Here is a 16263-nt window from a genome sequence, read left to right on the forward strand (position 1 = left end):
AGATGTGATCAACTTAAACTGAATTTTAGTTTTAGTGACCTTATTTTCCTCTGCGTTATCGATTCTGTCACTAGTTTCGGAACCAACCAACCACACGAGACTTTAACCCCTTAGTTATTAAACCTGGCTTCAGTTTCTGAGAGTAGGGCCCAACAGTGCAGCATTTCTTGTCCCCTTTAGTCATGACTTCTAATTAGTATAGATCACTTTATGTAGAGTGCAACACGTGGTTACAATCAAGTAACTTATTAGAATTTAAATCCATCCATCCATTCATTCACTTCCGCATATCCTTTGCTGGAGTGGAGGGGTGCTGGAGCCAGCTGTCATAGGGCGAGAGGCGGGGTACACACTGGACAAGTCGCCAACAGTGCTAACCACCATGCTAACCACCGGGCTGCTCCAAAATATTCATACTTTTGGAGTGGGAGATCGAGTTCATAAGTAACGTTTACAAGGCGTGTGGCAGGTAGTCACTTGAGTATTGTTTTTAATTTGATTGTGTGTGTTACTGGGAAGTCATATAAGGCTGGTTTACTATAAAACTTGGAGCTGAAAATGAGCCTTAAAGTACCTTAAACATATATTAATGACTCATGTTTGTTAATTTCTACTACTGATCTCTAACAATACACCTGAAATAAAAACAATCAAACCAACAAAAAAAAAAACAACCCCAAAAATTAGTTACCTATGTTTTTCTGTTTATTTTTATTGACCCCCTCAGGATGGCAGCAGAACACCTCTCTGCTGTCAGCCTCTGTCTCTGAGCCCACTGCTCTCGAACTCACTGCCTTACATTATGAGCCCAGCTTACACCCTTCTATAGCAGAGGACTTTTTTTAGCCTCTGTCTTGTCAATGAACCATGAAACTTTCCAAAAGTGTTCCACTCCAGTGCCTTTCCTGGGATTTCTGCCACTGTTCACATTATCACCCCCAAGTTGGTGTTGCTGCTTTAGGCCTTGGCCTGATGCTGAGACATCACTGGCTGAGGGTTCACACAGTCTGCTGCACAGTTGATTGATATTCGCTAATTAAAAGGCAAGCTTTCCCTATTTTTATCTTTTTCTCATTCCTTGACTGTATAATGCCCTGTGTGAAATAGCGCCCTCCTGAATCTCATGTGGTAAATCAGTGGTGAAACATGGCCTAGCACTCCAGGAAGCCTGGCCCAGGCCCAGTTTGCCTCTCTTAATGAATAGAAATAAATTGTTTGACCAATCAGATCAAGCTAAAGTCACACAATCATTTCGATTCACACCAGTCAATTCATTTTATTCACAGAATAGCTACAATCAGAACAGGAAAAAGGGAATTTTCCACCTACTAAACTAGATTTAAAGAAATTGTTTTTTTGTATGTCTCTCTGCCTTTGCCAATTTTTAGTTTTTAGTATATTGTGCTTAAAGAATTTGTCTTCATCATATTCTCATATATATTGTTGGAGCTGTTCACACACAGTGAACACTGAAAGTGAACATTTCAACATGATCTGAATGCATTAGGAACAAAATTACAGCAACTGATCTGATGTCCACAACAAGGGACAGAAGATAGAAAATAAATAAATTATAGTTTTGAACAAAAAAAAAGGTACTTCAAGTTTCTTTCAACCACAATAAGTTTCTTTCAACCACTAAATATCTAACCATTTCACTTCTTTTGTCTCAATTATATAATTGGTATGTGCTATTACTGAATAAAAATGAATGCGCTTGTTTCATCTATGAAGACGATGTGCAGTCTGACCAATTTCCTCTGACCTGAATGGGGAGTGCTGATGGAGCTGCATGAGATCAGATCGGATCGATGAGTTTTGATTTCTGCTGCGACATTCAGACAGTAGATGGATGGATGGATGGATGGATGGATGGATGATGCTATCATGTCAATATGGACCACAAATATTTCCAGCACCTTGTTGAAAGAATGACACAAAGAAAGCAGTGCTACAGGCAAACACAGTCCAACCCGGCACTCGCGAAGAATACCTAAAGAAGTGGCCAGTGAGTGCGTATCAGTTCCTCAACTCCATAATAACACTCGTGCTAGGTGATAGTCCTGATTACTCATTTGCACTTCATCGGACTATGTGTGGCATACAGAATTAGTACCACACTGTGACAGAAACAACTAAACCACAGTCTAGCAATGCAGCCCCATTTCATTTTTACAATGTATTGGCTGACCTAGTCAAGACTGTTAGTTAAAGAAGCTATCTTTTAAGCCAAACCGGAAATAAAAAGGCAACTGAATAATAATAATGTTAAGGCTGAAAAAGATTTAAGAATTAAACATTAAAAAAATGCAGAACAAATTGAGATTGATACCAAAACATGTGAACATTTCTACTGTGGTGAGGAGAAGAATTAGACTATGGGTAACTTTAGAGGTAAACGCCACGCTGTGAGAACTAGAGTGAGGCTACTTTTAGTGTTTCACTTGGTATAACTGTGAACAATTGAATAGTATTAAATGTATACTCATATTAAGGTAGAACTGCATGAGTCATTTGCAGTAACAGAATTGGTACTTTGTTAGTTGCCCCTCTTTGATATTTCATGAGGGGATTCAGCTCATGTGACCTTCTCAAATAACACAACAGGACACCTTGCACGTAGCTGCACAGTAGCAGCCTAGTCAGGCTGGGACAGATTTAACATTTTTATCAAAGTATACACGCAAATACAGATACACATTATTTTAACATTTTCTGTTAATATGCAGTCCTGAAGGGCACCACAAACTGCAGCACAACATCCAGACACGAACCCCATCTGAGTGAATAATGGATGGAGGCAGCCACCCACAGGCTGCAGAGTGATATCATGGCTGCGTCACTTGTGCAGATGAGGGAGAAGGGGTGGGGTGGTTATACCGTGCAGTCTGTAGAGACAGTGAGGAACCTGCTCACAGAGAGGACAGAGGGACGATAACCATGTCAGCCTCCTGGAAGCAGCCGCTTTTTCAGATCTGCCTGCTTTGCGTCTGCTGCAGACACATCAATACAAGTAAATTAATTTTGGGTTTCATTTTTGCTGTGTTTTGTGGTTGTGTTCAAGCTCTGTTCAGCCTTTTCTCTGTTCCACCAAATGGTCCCGTAACCTTGTAAGGGCCAGAACAAAATGTCATAAGATTTTCACATAATTGTGTGCAACATAATTTGGTTTGAAGCATACTGGTAGTGATTGTTTATGATTTTTCACCTTATACATGTGTCTCAAACTGTTTCCCTCAAGACAAATATTTGTAATCATCATAGGATAAAATGTAAAAGGAAAAATCAAAACACTAGGTTACTTAATTATCGTGCTTGCAAAGGATTTTTATATTGATATGATTTTAATTGTCGCCTCATTATGCTTCATTCTGCAATTGTGCATGTGTGTTAGTTTAAGAACTATATAACAGACAAAAAGATAAAACCTTAAAGTTACTCAGTGCTTATTTCTTTTTTTTTTGTCTGAATACATTTTAATCCCAATCTTATGATATTTATGTAATTATTTAAGAAAACATCTCTTTGAAAAGATGATGAAGGAAACAACCTTGTTGCCGTTATGTAGAGGACACTTTTCACAGACAGTTACGAGCTGTTTCACACGGCAGCAAAGTAGCAACACTGATATCTGCCTTAAAATCACCTTAAAATATTGGTATAAATAATATTGTACCTTTTGAATTATTTTACACACAGTAAAAGACTCTGTATATTTATACATTTACTTCTTTTCCTGTCAGACACGTTGGGCTCAACCAAAGCGCCACAGGTTCCCACCACTGCTCTTAAAACAACTGTAAAAAGTGTTGTTCTTAAAGGTAATTTCTGCATGTTGTGTTTCCTTATTACTGCTCATGTAAATATGGCTAAAGAACACATGTTGATAAGTTATTTATCTTGTAAAATATTGTGCTATGACAAAGATGTAAGGATTTCCATGTTGTTGTGACCACGTGGCGCTGGATTTAAATTAGAGCCTGATTTTGCCTTGTGTGTGTGTGTGTGTGTGTGTGTGTGTGTGTGTGTGTGTGTGTGTGTGTGTGTGTGTCCACAGGGTTGAAGCCATTTTTCACACTCAAAATGTGGCTTTAGTATCAGGGTTACAATTAGGTTATGGTTAGATTTAGGGTAAGGGTCAATGGGATGTCCCCATGAAGATACAAACGAGACGTGTGTGTGTGTGTGTGTGTGTGTGTGTGTGTGTGTGTGTGTGTGTGTGTGTGTGTGTGTGTGTGTGTGTGTGTGTTTCTAACTGTTCCACAAAACTCCACACAGGTGAAAATCACACAGAGGAAATCCAGCTGCATGAGCCTGTAAATCTAACGCTAGCCTGTACGTGGACTGGGAATCAGAAGAAACTACCAAACATTAGCGTTTATTGGACAAAAGATGGGAAGACGATCCAGGACAGTGAGCGCTCTGTGCAGCTGGAGAATGAGCAGTATACTCTCAAACAAGAGTAAGTACTTCATGTGCATATTTTATCTGACAGCTTTAGAAAATCCACTTTGCAGTTCCCCTCCGAGTGGCTCAAAAACTGTTACAACGTTTTATCAAAAGACCTGAATATATAAAAGGTTTTAAATAGAACTGCAGTGTCAGCTCATGCCTGTCCATGTCAGCTGTAACTATCTTTACATGAAAGTAGGGCAACAGTTTAGTTAAAATAATCAGATAGTTGGAGGACAGGAGCATTTGATTTATTATGTTAATATCTAAAACCCCTCTTTGACTTCTGCTTTACAGTTTCCATATTGTCAGTGAACAAGACCTTGGAAGTTACTCCTGTGTTTTTGGGACTGAAGCACAAATAGATTTTATTTTGGCAGGTAAGGAAATAAACAATGAATCTCTGCAAGACATTTCACAGCTTCATTTGTTTTGCTATCAGCTCCTCAAGTCCCTGCTCAAGCTATTTATAGTGAATATCAATATATAACACTCGACTGAGGCTGTGCAGTGCTGCTATGTCTTCATAAGCATCATCAGCTCAGTCGTTTTCCTCCAGCTCCACAGATCAGTGAGGTGCGAGACAAGCCGATAGTCAGCTATCTGGGGGACTTTGTGGTGATTTATTGTAAAATGGAGGAAACCAAACCAGAGCCCAGAACCTGGACCTGGTATAAAGTCAATGGGACAGAAAAGGTAAGCTGCTCAGAGCCGGTACAGTTGTGTCACTGATCATTTTTAATTGACATTCCTTCAAGTAGGATTTCTTATGTTCATCTCCCATGTTTTTATTCTCAAGAATATTCTTCAAGAGCAGCTTTGCATGTTACACATCTTGAATTATCCTTATTTATCTTAATTATCTTATACCAAACAAAGTGTATATTTTTAACAGCTCCTCATATTTTGTGAAAGTCGAAGTAAACCTTTTCATTACTGTTCATAGGTGGATGGTTTATCCTTTTATCCATATTCCTCATGTTTGGTCTTTTTCTGCATAAGATCCTATAAATGAACATGAGCAGGCATTAAAGCACAGTGGTGGGAAACATTAGAGCTTGTACTTATGATAAATTACCTGTATTTATGACACAATACATGCGTTTCCAGAATGTGCTGGGGCAGTGGGGGAAATATGTGCAAGTGTGCATACTTTTTAAAGCTTGTCATGCTTTATATTATGCATGCTAAATACACATTTTCAGTATCTAGTAGTTATAGCTGTTTGTAATGGGATAACAAGTTCAGTATTACTGATATTTTAATTGTGCCTGTAATGTGATGCAGTATTAGTTTAAGATAATAGATGCAATGGATAACATCCCAATGGACTGGGGTCTTCTTTTAACTTGATTTATTTATCAGATTTTTTGTTGTGTGGGTCATTTTATCTTTTTAAGTGGAAAAAATAAAAAGCAAAAACCTACAACGCTCCTGTTGGGAGGCAGGTTGGGTGTCAAATGGGATCATAGCACAGCTTCGTGAATCTTTCCTTTTAATTCTCCTTCTTTTCCCTCATTTGGCTTCAAAGACATTTAAATTTGTTGTTGTTACTGTGTCGTTCAGCAAAATCCAGACGGTGTCATGTTAACGTATGTTGATATATATGGGAACAGATCCTCGTTGTTGAAGAGCCTCAGCGCTATGAAATCCACAATGAAGGGTGGAAGACGAAGCTGAAGATCAGCAACCTGACAGATGAAGACTCTGGCTCCTATTACTGTGGGGCGGTGTACCGCGTCGGCACCTCAGTGAGCCATGTGGAGCTCAAGGTCAGTAAACCTTGTGGAGCTGTCAGTAAACAAAAGGAACTCTGTACCTGTACAGCCCCTGAGCAGTTTGTAATTCAGACCCAGGATTCATTATTAGTTTGATAATAAATAAATAATTTGTCTCTCTTTGCATCCCTTTTTTTTTTTAAACTCACTGGTTACTGCTTTTGTAAAATAAAAAAAATATGTTATTAATCATGGCCTGTCATGATTGGTCTGGTGAACCACTGAGAGCCCAACTCCACAGGCTTCAAACTACAAAAACTACTCAAACATATAAAGCTTTTAAAACTACTTGGCAGAATAGACACCGAGTGCGGTCTACTAATCCCATAAGATAAAACATCTGTACTTCTTTCCTGTGGATGTGACTGAAAACAGTAGGAGTAGTGATATATAATATTTCCTCTTTCTGTACTGAAGATTATCAGCTTCATTGAGCCCCTGAAACCCTTCTTAACCATCCTGGCTGAAGTTATCGTGCTGGTCACTGCCATCCTGCTCTACGAGAAAATTCATTCCAGGAAGAACAACACAGAAGAGGGTAGATAAACATCATCCAGCTCTTATTTGTATCACTATCATATACTTTTTGCAACATTTTATGACAAAACTTATTTTTAACTTGTATTTATCGGTCTCATTCTCAGAAAATCTGCCGAACGGCAACCAAAAGAACGAGCTGTGAGTACAATGACGCAGTATTTCTTTTAAGATACTTGCAGATTTCATAATCCAAGAATGACTTCTCTTTTTTTTCTGTCAGGCCTCAGGAAGAAGCTAAGGAGCTGGAGGGTAATACGTCCATGAGGCAGCGCAAAGTTTAAAGACTGCAGCCAGCTTTAAAACTCATTTTTAAAAGTGAACGCTAGCAACATTTATACGGTTATTGTGGCATCTGTTATAACTGCATCACTTTGTTTCAACACTCAGAGTGCAACAGCTTCCAGCTAATCAACACTCGAGTTTGCAACACAAGTGGCCTCTTTCCTTTCCTGTTTACTTCCTGTGCAGAAACCCAGACATGCTTCTCTTGACACATCACGTCATCTTTGTCCCCTCCCCTTTCTCATAACAGAAGTGACTTTCTCTTCTTGTTGGCAACACCGTAAACTTCAAATGACTTTTACCCGTTTTTCTTCTCTGTGGTTCGTAGCAGTGCCTTACACTCTTTGACTAACCTTTCACTGTGCTTCCAATGACTTTTGTCCTTGCAGTAATCTATCTACAGTACTTGAATAACATGTAAATCAAAATATATCTTCACATATTCATCATATTTGTGCATCTGTTTTGCGTTTACGTGTAGGAGAATAGTCACAGAGTCATAGTTTCTTCCCCAAAAATGACTGCACCGTATGCAAACAAGCCGATTAAAAACTACACAAACCACCGTTTCAGTGTTGGATTCATTTGAAACTTATTTCCGAGCACTAAAGAAACACTTCAAAAATGTGTCTGTTAACACGTCAGCAGAGCAGTCAACAGAAAAAAAAGTTTAGGATGGATTAAGCAACAATAACAAGAGTCAGTTTTGAAAATCCGCCATTTATTATTTTTTCTATAAATACAGTGGATGTTTTTGTCCTGAATAACCTTTGTACTTCCTCTTCCCCACGGAGAAAAGCTAAGCTATACCACGACACACAATCGTGTAGACCGTTGTAGCTGTGACCACAGCGAGAGGCGACACACCCTCAGCTGCGACTGTCAGAAACAAATCTGTATCACTGCATTTAGAAAGTAAACTAGAGCGGCTCGTTCCTCAGCCTGTGTGAGACATGCTGAGTTTGGCTGGAGTTAATGAATTTACTTAAATGTGTTGAAGCTACTATATTTCTGAACTCTTGTTGTGTGCCGCCAACACGTCTGTCGCAGAAACAGCCCAGGCTGAGATGATGGGAGTCAGAAATATGTATTCATACAACAGATTCGCCCAAGATGCTACAGATATTTGTTAAATTATTGCTTCTGTCTATGCTTCCCTTAACTCTGTGTATAATACCCAACACACACGCAAATTTCCATTGTGATCTTTCAGGCCTCTGTAATAATCAGGGATGTGTACACAGTATTTTTTCAGTACTTACTTTCACAGGAATACAGATTCTTCTTTTTTCAACATTACATTTCATACAAACTGGCAAACTTCACTCCCATCTTGCTCTTTAGAGAACAAAATCTTAAGTGAAATCTGCCTAAAGATTTCCACCCCTTCCCTTACAATCCAACTACGGCTGATTCATGAAGAATTGAACCAGAAGCTTGACGACGCCGTCGTTCAGTCCCACCACCTCTCCGTCCTGCACGCTCTCGTACAGTCGCAGGCTCTCTGTGCCCCACAGGAGGTTTTTCCTGGGGTTGTTGGCGTCAGTCTCCACAGAGAGCGCAACTGTGTTCAGCTGGTAGCAGAAGAAGGAGAAGAAGTGGCCGTCTGTGATCACGGCCTGGGACACGAAGGGTCTGGTGACATCCTCGTAGTTCCAGAAACCTACAGCGGGGAGAGGGAAGCATCAACACGAGCTACGCCTTCTCTCAGATTTAAAGCCAAATGTAGACCACTGCAGTAATCCCATATTCCTGTATCAGCGTTATTCCTGCAGCATCATGAGTAATGCCACTGACCAGTCACTTTGTTAGCTCTGCAGCTCTGGAGGAAACAGACTAAACATAGTGGATATGTCATAGATTTGTCCTGTAACACTGCGTGTCGACAGGTGGAACAAGACACCCCTTAATATTACATTTGTTAAACACTTAGTTATTATTTTTGAAAATTTATTTCAACCTGAAGCATGATCAGACTTTTGGTCAGAAAGCTTTGCTGCAAAAAGGCAAACTTCTCCCCCCAAAAGTCACAAAGCTATGACATCACAGAACGTGATTGGTCGGCTGCAATGACGATTCTGGACCAATATTAATTATGATAGTCGACACATACCCAGAGATTTCAGAGACACTATAGCACTGCCAGGCTAATAAAAAGCAAAACAACGCTCACTGCCACTTCATTAGGTACACTTGGCTACTAAGTGGATGATCGCCTTTCGCCTTACGTCTTCATTGCATAGATTCATCGAGGTTCTGGAAACATTTCTCAGATTGGTCAATAGTGACACGACCGCACAACTGTTACTGCAAATTTGTCAGCTGCACATCCATGATGTAAATCTTCTGTTCCAACACATCCAAATGGTTCTCTATTGAATTGATATCTGGTGACTGTAGAGGCCATTTGAGTACAGAGAACTCATTTTCATGTTCAAGAAACCAGTTTGAGATGATTTGAGCTTCGTGATGGGAAGCAGCCATCAGAAGATGGGTACACTGTGGTCATAACGGGATGGACACGTCCAGCAATACTCAGGCAGGCTGTGATTTTGTAAAGGATGCTCAAATGGTACCAAAAGAAGCAAAGTGTGCCATTCAAATATCCCCCACATCATTAAACTACCACCACTACCAGGCTCAACCGTTAATGCAGAGTGGGATGGATCCATGCTTTTATGTTGTACTCTACCACCTGAATGTCACAGCAGAGTTCAAGACTGATGGATTTTGAGTTACTGTTGCAACTGAAACAGTCTGACCAATCTCCTCCTGCCTCAGCCAGCTGCTCACTGGAATTTTCTTTGTAGATCATCAGTTTCTGAAATACTAACACCAGGCTGAAGGAAATAGTTACGCCAGAATCCTTCGTATTAAGAAATGCTAAAGACTTTGCGTTGACATAAGAATTTCAGAAGTTTCCGGTGTATGAGGAACAACGAACGACACCATGCCCATTCAAAGTCACTTAAACCACCTTTCTTCCTCATTTTGATGCTTGGTTTGAACTTTAGCAGCTCTTGACCGCATCTTCATGCCTAAATGCACTGAAATGCTGCCGATAGATGCTGATAGATATTATTGTGTGGCTGGTGAGTGTGTGACCTTTTTAGAAAATGTTTAGAAACCAACTTGAACATAAAGAAAAAGCTTTTCATGATGACATTTGCTCTGTTAACTTTCTGACATGTCTTTAAATCTCTTCAGCGAACAAAGTAAATCAACTACATGAAGACATAAATATGTATTGTAATGTTTTATAAACACAGCATCTCAGTTCTGTTGCACCTTTGCTGTGTTAGGAACTCACCTTGGTACATGGCCTGAGCTCCTGTCCAGGCGAAGAGGCTGGCGAGCGCGTTGGCTCTGAGGAAAACCTCCACTTGGTCAGCCTGCTGCTGCCGAATCATCCGGTCTCTGTGGTATCGGTCGGGCACCAGGTGGAACTGAGTGTGACCGTAGCACGCTGGGTCTGGTAGCTTTGCACCTTTAAATGAAACAGAGAGGCTTGTTATAAACAGAAAGTAGAGGGGATTAATAAAGAAAAAAATGAGCCAAACACTGGGTAACCTCTGTGATAATGAAAACTTCAAATATAAAACCACCTGCAGCTACATTATTATCATACTTTGCTATAGAAGCAGAAAGATTAAAAACAAGCAAGGTTGGGGTTAAAATAATTGTTCTCAAAAAACAATCTATACCTTTTACTAAATACCAGTCAGTTCCACATTGGCGCCCCCTGCTGACCATTACGATAAGTAAATAATGAGAAAAATCAACCTGATGACCTGTTAGTGAGACCAGAATTACAATTTGGGAACGAATCAGTTTGCCTTTGGGACAGTGGCCAGTTTTTGGGGCTCTGGGTTAAGGCAGTATATATATATTTTCTACCTCCTTTGCTCCCTACACGGACTGTTTTACTGAGCTTGCAACTAAAATCTGTTCAAACATGACTGATCGATAGAATCAGATATATTATAATAAAGGGAGACGGGACATTCAAAGAATCCCGAAATAAGATTTATGGGAGATTTCCGTGGCAGCAAAGATGGTGGCAGGAGTGATAAAAAAAAAAAAAAAACTATAGGAAAAAAAAAGAAAAACAGCTTTTCAAAGTCTGATTTTAGGGCAAAGTCAGCAAACTTAAAGTAGTTTTGATTCGATTTGAAACACAGTGTCCACAGGGCTTTTTGCTAAAACATAGTGGTGCTGTGGCTGTGTGTCATCAGATTAGCAGGATTAAAAAAATGTGATCATGTTTACTAACCAGGAACATGTACTCACTAGACTGAAAAACATGTCTAGAACCACCTAGCACAGCCTGCATGACCCACATCATTGTTTCACCTGTGAAGATGTTGTTGTCGTACTGCCTTCTGAACAGCGGCATCACATTGGGACGAAGCGTGATCTCTGGAACTTCAGCTGCATGGGAGGCTTCCAGCGGCATAAACTAAAAGTAAATACGATTTGACAAAGTAATTTGATCAAATTAATTTGCAAGCCCAACTTGCAAGATAGGCCGTCTAGAGCCCATGGGCCCATTCAGTCTCCCCCAAACTCCCCCTTGTGGTAATAATGTTGAATATATACACAAATAACTGCAGAACTCTGAGTGAAGTCCATTGAGTATTTGACAAGATCAGAAAATTGCTATATAACTGCAGAAAAAGCGATGCTTTAAATGTGTGAATCTGGATTAAAACCTTTTAACACTGCGATGAGACGCAATATAATAAAGTAGAATTAAATATATAATGACAACATCACTGAAAAACATTTTAAGTGGTTTGTGTGATTTCCCCCCACTATGCAAGGCCATCAAAAACCCTTGCTGTGCATCTATTGCTATTACATGATCCATGTGGTCTGAAAAGGACGCCTACCTGAGGCAACGGTTGGGTTACTCTGATCTGACTGTGTGGGCGGTCGTCGATCTGGAACCTGGTTGGCTCGAGGTGGCGTTTCCGATGTCCCTTTGGGATAATTCTCTGACCCCTCCTCCAATAAAAGTTCACCTGGGGACTGAGATCTAAGAAAACAAATATAGATCAACATTAGAGGACTAGGATCGTTAAGTAGAAAAACATAGCACTCATACTTCATGCTATCTGGAACTCCTTGTCTTTGTTTTGAGCAATAAAACTTGTTAATATCTTCGTATTATTTTGGCAATAGTCATAAGATTATTATAATAAAGGCTGGACTTTTGTGATATGATAAGTTTCAGATTTTAATGGGCCACTCTAGTCGAGTTTTGTTTTTGCCCGAAACAACAAATCTACTTGGAACGTTTGTTGCTATATAAGTCTGTGTTGTTCACTATGAATGCCTTTATTTTCCTGAAGGTATCCACACCACTAACTACAGCGTCTTTAGTTCCACTTCATCATACACACCCAGACTGGAAAGCTGCAGCAGTGGGTTGTATTTAGCCAAACTGTAGGTGAGTCCAGACACCAGGCTCCTCAGAAAAGGTCCGACCACCTGCTCTTGGTGTCTGTACATGAAAGGCTTGCGTTTCCTAAATTGCCAGTGCTCTTGCAGGATCACACGGGTCACCAAGGAGCGTATGTCCGCGAACGCATCATCGTCGATTCCTGGAACCGCGGCTGTGGTCTTCTCCAAGCCCGGGGTGAATTTCTCGGGCAGGCCCGGGATGTACGCGGTTTTAGTGAAGTGCTGGTACCATCTGTCTGCGTTCCGTGCGAAAGTTTGAGGGTAAACTACAAATTTCTCCCGCTGGATGCGAGTGATGAGGGACAGCTTGTCCTCCACGGAGGAGGTGCATATCTTCTTCACCCGTTCCTCAATCTGTCGCCGCCGCGCAGATTTACTTTTAGCCGTTAGAGAGGGGACTATTGGAGGGTACGCTGGCTCCTTGACCGAAACGTCAGTGTGGACAAGCTTTTGGCTTCTAAAAGGAAACAAGTTTCTGGGGAACAGCAAGGGTAGCCGTGTGCGGGCCGCCATGTTTGCTTAACTTCTTCACTTTTCGTTGACACACAAACTAACAGTCTTTCAGAGCAGCGCCCCCTTGCGGAAAAAAGAGCCAGACTGAATGCTAACGCCTACATAAAGTAATATAAGTCAAAACTTAGACCGGTATTAAAGAACATTACATTTAATTTTATTTACTTGTGGCAGTGGTCTTGTAATTTAATAAAATGGTCGTGTAATTTAATAAAGCTTAGCTTGTATTAGCATTATGTTTAGCCTCTGAGAACGTTGAGGGTCTTGAATGAAGCCCTGTCGCGTAAACGATGGTGCATTTACGTTGACTCAGAAATTTCGGAATTTGTAGTTGAACGGGCTAAAAACGTGGGTACAAATCTAAAACGTTCGCTAAACTTTAAAACCAAAATCATTCAAAACTATAGCAAAAAACGTCATACTCGTGTTACACTGTGTATTTTCTATGTAGCTTATTGTAAACGGTGGCAGACGCTAGTAGAGATTTGATGCAGCATGAACAATCCAAACGGTAGGGGAGTACCCGAAGGCTACGTCAAAGTTGGACTTTTAAGACGGTGCAACGGCTCTGGTGAGGTGCAGTGTTTTTGTCAATAAACAGGCTGTTCGGCCTTTAAAAATATATAGACACAAAATTATTTCCACCAAAACTGTAAAAGCCAGCTATGTACTGTCGTCAGATTTTGCGGACACCATTGTTCGGGACAAGAGCGGCTAAGCTCAGCCGTTTCCCCCATGTTTGTCGAAGCGAGGTATCTGCTATCAAAATAAACCGTCCTGTTGTCATTCTTGTCAACATATTCCTTTCATTAGCTGCTGCACAGCATGTTGACAATACCTGTCCTACTGGTGGTGGCTGTGGTGAACCTGCAGTGCCCCACCACCACCAAGAGGTTTGGTTTCATTGCGACACGTACTTAAAGCAGCTTTTTGATTTTCCCATGTGTGATGCATGCCTGTTGTTCACCCCCAGAGACCCCTGTGCACCAAAAGTGACGAGGTGAGGCTGGCAGAGGAAGCCAGCAAGAAGTACGGCTCCCCAGCTCCAACCATCTTCTCCAAAGTGATCGACAAAAGCATCCCTGCAGATATCATTTATGAGGATGAAAAGGTACAGTCTGAGCTCATAAATAAACATTTTGTGGTTACATTTCTGCAGTTCAGTCCTTCATATATAAGATTTTTTTTTCTGTGTTTATCAGTGTTTGGCATTCAGGGATATCAGTCCACAGGCGCCTGTTCACTTCCTGGTTATTCCAAGGATTCCTATTCCCAGAATAAGTGAGGCCAAAGATGATGACGCTGAGGTAAACTGGTGTTTTCTTGTCTAGACTCTCAGATCATGTCACAAGCAGTGAGATTGTGCAGCACATGCTCCCTTTTTATAAGTCTATGTTTTTTACTATTTGACATGTCTGTGAGATTAATTTCCAGAGCATTTAAGAACCAGCTCACCCCAAACTGTTGTCACAGCACTGGAAGAAATCTATAGGTGAAGCACTAAAGGCACTACCTTTCCCTCATTTGAAACCAGTACTACCCAGAGTGTAGCCTTAAACCAGGGTCTTGGACCAAAGAGCAGGTTAAATATGCCCAGATGTTCTTTTGTTTTCTGGCTTTCCTAATGTAACAACCAGTATGAGTGTTTTTGCATTGAATGGGCAGTGTTGACATCAAATAACCAGCAACAAATGTGGGCTGGTCTGCAGCCTCATATTTCCCACAAGGGAAGCAACCTATAATCCTAAATAGATATCAGGTAAATAAAATAATATAGCAGGGAAGTTGTAAAGGAGTCGAGCCGTCCAGATTAAAATTCAAACACAGATTAGGTAGATATACAGACAGATATTACTGTTGTTATCTAGATTCCCTTGTTTAACAGTCTAAGAATAAAGAAGAAATCTAAAAACAGAAGGCGTATACTACTTTTAAATCAGATTTAAAAAAAAAAAAAAAAATCAACAAGCACAAATATGTGTTCTGTTTTAGGATTTGATAGTAACACTTATAGAGCAATAACATTGTTGTAAAATTGGAAAAAGAAAACAAATCAACAAATAGTTTCTTGTATGAATCTGTTGTTATTATTGGTGCTCATTACCAAAAGACAAAGACTTCAGACGATATTTAAAAAACTTTAAAACCTCCTACTGTACGTGCACAGACGTCTGAGGAATCCTTCACGAAAGGTGACGCTATTTCCTGGAGATCTGAGTGGTCAGTAGGCGTTGATTTCATACTTGATGATTACTGATCTGGAACGTAACTTGCTCTAGTCCAGGTTAGTATCACAGCAAGTTACCATGTAAGAAGTAGTTCAGAAATCCCAGGATCAGTCCCGAAGTTGGATGAGCCTGCTGTAGGTCTCACATCCAGTTTGGTCTCCTCTGTGACCGGACACGCTAAATATTAATCTTTAAGAAGTCATAACTGCTTCATTTACAGCTCACTGTCGACTGGAAATAATCTCTGCAGCTCTCCTTTTCTCCACTTTCAGCTCTTAGGACATTTATTGGTTGTTGCCAAAAATGTGGCAAAGCAAGAATCTCTGACTGAAGGGTACAGAGTGGGTAAGTTAGACCATTTTACCGTAATGATTCTCCAGACATTAATGTGACTATACAGACTGTTTGTTTACATCCACACTGAATTCCCAGTGATCAACGACGGGAAGCACGGTGCTCAGTCCGTCTACCACCTTCACATCCACGTCCTGGGAGGAAGACAGATGAAATGGCCACCAGGATAAGGGCTTCACATTTACTGTGGTGTCTCAGTTTAATCCAATAATAATGGCATAATACCTGTTTATACACAAAGCTGATGTCAATGTAAATATGTTGGAAAAAATGTGTGAAAAGGAAAAGTCAGAAGTTGATGTTTGATATGGCTGCAAATAAAGACACATTCTGTTATGGAACAATAAAGCTCAAGTCAGTTCTTTAATCTCTAATCAAGTCAGGATACTGTTACCATGGTAGCAGCTCACATTTAAGAGCAAAGGTTCAAAACAACGAGGTCAGATATGTGCGAGTAATCCCTCTCAGAGGAAAAGTTCATGCTTCACTCTGCCCAGAAACACTCAGCTTCAGGCAGTTTATTCCTTCACCCACCTGCTCTTCAAACCTTCTCAACAGCTCATTTCAGACAGCAAATGAACTGAGGAGCTACGCCCAAGCCCAGGATAAGATTAATTATATAATGTTATACTAATGCTTTAACAGTAATG

The 16263-nt window shown here is 40.4% G+C and overlaps 3 protein-coding genes across 5 annotated transcripts; 2 read left to right on the plus strand and 1 right to left on the minus strand.

Annotated features, from left to right (window-relative positions):
* The first annotated feature begins 2852 nt into the window (after positions 1 to 2852).
* emb (embigin) lies at positions 2853 to 8259 on the plus strand. The gene is made up of 9 exons (XM_026188960.2): positions 2853 to 3013; positions 3744 to 3821; positions 4279 to 4462; positions 4750 to 4832; positions 5012 to 5148; positions 6069 to 6224; positions 6648 to 6768; positions 6875 to 6908; positions 6991 to 8259. Exons 1-9 carry the CDS (start codon positions 2941 to 2943, stop codon positions 7049 to 7051), a joined length of 927 nt encoding a protein of 308 aa, XP_026044745.2. The 5' UTR covers positions 2853 to 2940; the 3' UTR covers positions 7052 to 8259.
* mrps30 (mitochondrial ribosomal protein S30) lies at positions 7753 to 13069 on the minus strand. Its single transcript, XM_026188944.2, has 5 exons — positions 12458 to 13069; positions 11945 to 12090; positions 11406 to 11511; positions 10363 to 10539; positions 7753 to 8715 (listed from the first exon to the last, which is right to left on the minus strand). The coding sequence occupies exons 1-5, from the start codon at positions 13029 to 13031 to the stop codon at positions 8456 to 8458; spliced, it is 1263 nt and encodes a 420-aa protein (XP_026044729.2). The 5' UTR covers positions 13032 to 13069; the 3' UTR covers positions 7753 to 8455.
* A 259-nt stretch (positions 13070 to 13328) lies between these two features.
* On the plus strand, positions 13329 to 15961 carry hint2 (histidine triad nucleotide binding protein 2). Of its 3 annotated transcripts, none has more exons than XM_026188958.2 (5): positions 13329 to 13607; positions 14005 to 14142; positions 14234 to 14338; positions 15532 to 15604; positions 15692 to 15961. In XM_026188958.2, exons 1-5 carry the CDS (start codon positions 13527 to 13529, stop codon positions 15781 to 15783), a joined length of 489 nt encoding a protein of 162 aa, XP_026044743.1. In that variant the 5' UTR covers positions 13329 to 13526; the 3' UTR covers positions 15784 to 15961. The 3 variants fall into 3 exon arrangements, with proteins under 3 accessions (XP_026044743.1, XP_026044742.1, XP_080165533.1); XM_026188957.2 differs by having other exon boundaries at positions 13357 to 13783; XM_080309407.1 differs by having other exon boundaries at positions 13546 to 13924.
* Positions 15962 to 16263: the final 302 nt, after the last annotated feature.

This window comes from Astatotilapia calliptera, chromosome 12 (genome assembly GCF_964374335.1).
Source record: "Astatotilapia calliptera chromosome 12, fAstCal68.1, whole genome shotgun sequence".
NCBI lineage: Eukaryota > Metazoa > Chordata > Actinopteri > Cichliformes > Cichlidae > Astatotilapia > Astatotilapia calliptera.

Bases quoted from the DNA above. Each gene is read 5' to 3' on its own strand.
- emb (XM_026188960.2), top strand. From the start codon at position 2,941: ATGTCAGCCTCCTGGAAGCAGCCGCTTTTTCAGATCTGCCTGCTTTGC. The intron at 3,822-4,278 runs GTAATTTCTGCA...AACTCCACACAG, and splicing joins AAAAAGTGTTGTTCTTAAAG to GTGAAAATCACACAGAGGAA. The intron at 6,769-6,874 runs GTAGATAAACAT...TCTCATTCTCAG, and splicing joins GAAGAACAACACAGAAGAGG to AAAATCTGCCGAACGGCAAC.
- mrps30 (XM_026188944.2), bottom strand. From the start codon at position 13,031: ATGGCGGCCCGCACACGGCTACCCTTGCTGTTCCCCAGAAACTTGTTT. The intron at 12,091-12,457 runs GTGTGTATGATG...TTGTTTTCTTAG, and splicing joins GCTGCAGCTTTCCAGTCTGG to ATCTCAGTCCCCAGGTGAAC. The intron at 8,716-10,362 runs GTGAGTTCCTAA...TCCCCGCTGTAG, and splicing joins AGCTCAGGCCATGTACCAAG to GTTTCTGGAACTACGAGGAT.
- hint2 (XM_080309407.1), top strand. From the start codon at position 13,697: ATGTACTGTCGTCAGATTTTGCGGACACCATTGTTCGGGACAAGAGCG. The intron at 13,925-14,004 runs GTTTGGTTTCAT...GTTCACCCCCAG, and splicing joins TGCCCCACCACCACCAAGAG to AGACCCCTGTGCACCAAAAG. The intron at 14,143-14,233 runs GTACAGTCTGAG...TGTGTTTATCAG, and splicing joins TCATTTATGAGGATGAAAAG to TGTTTGGCATTCAGGGATAT.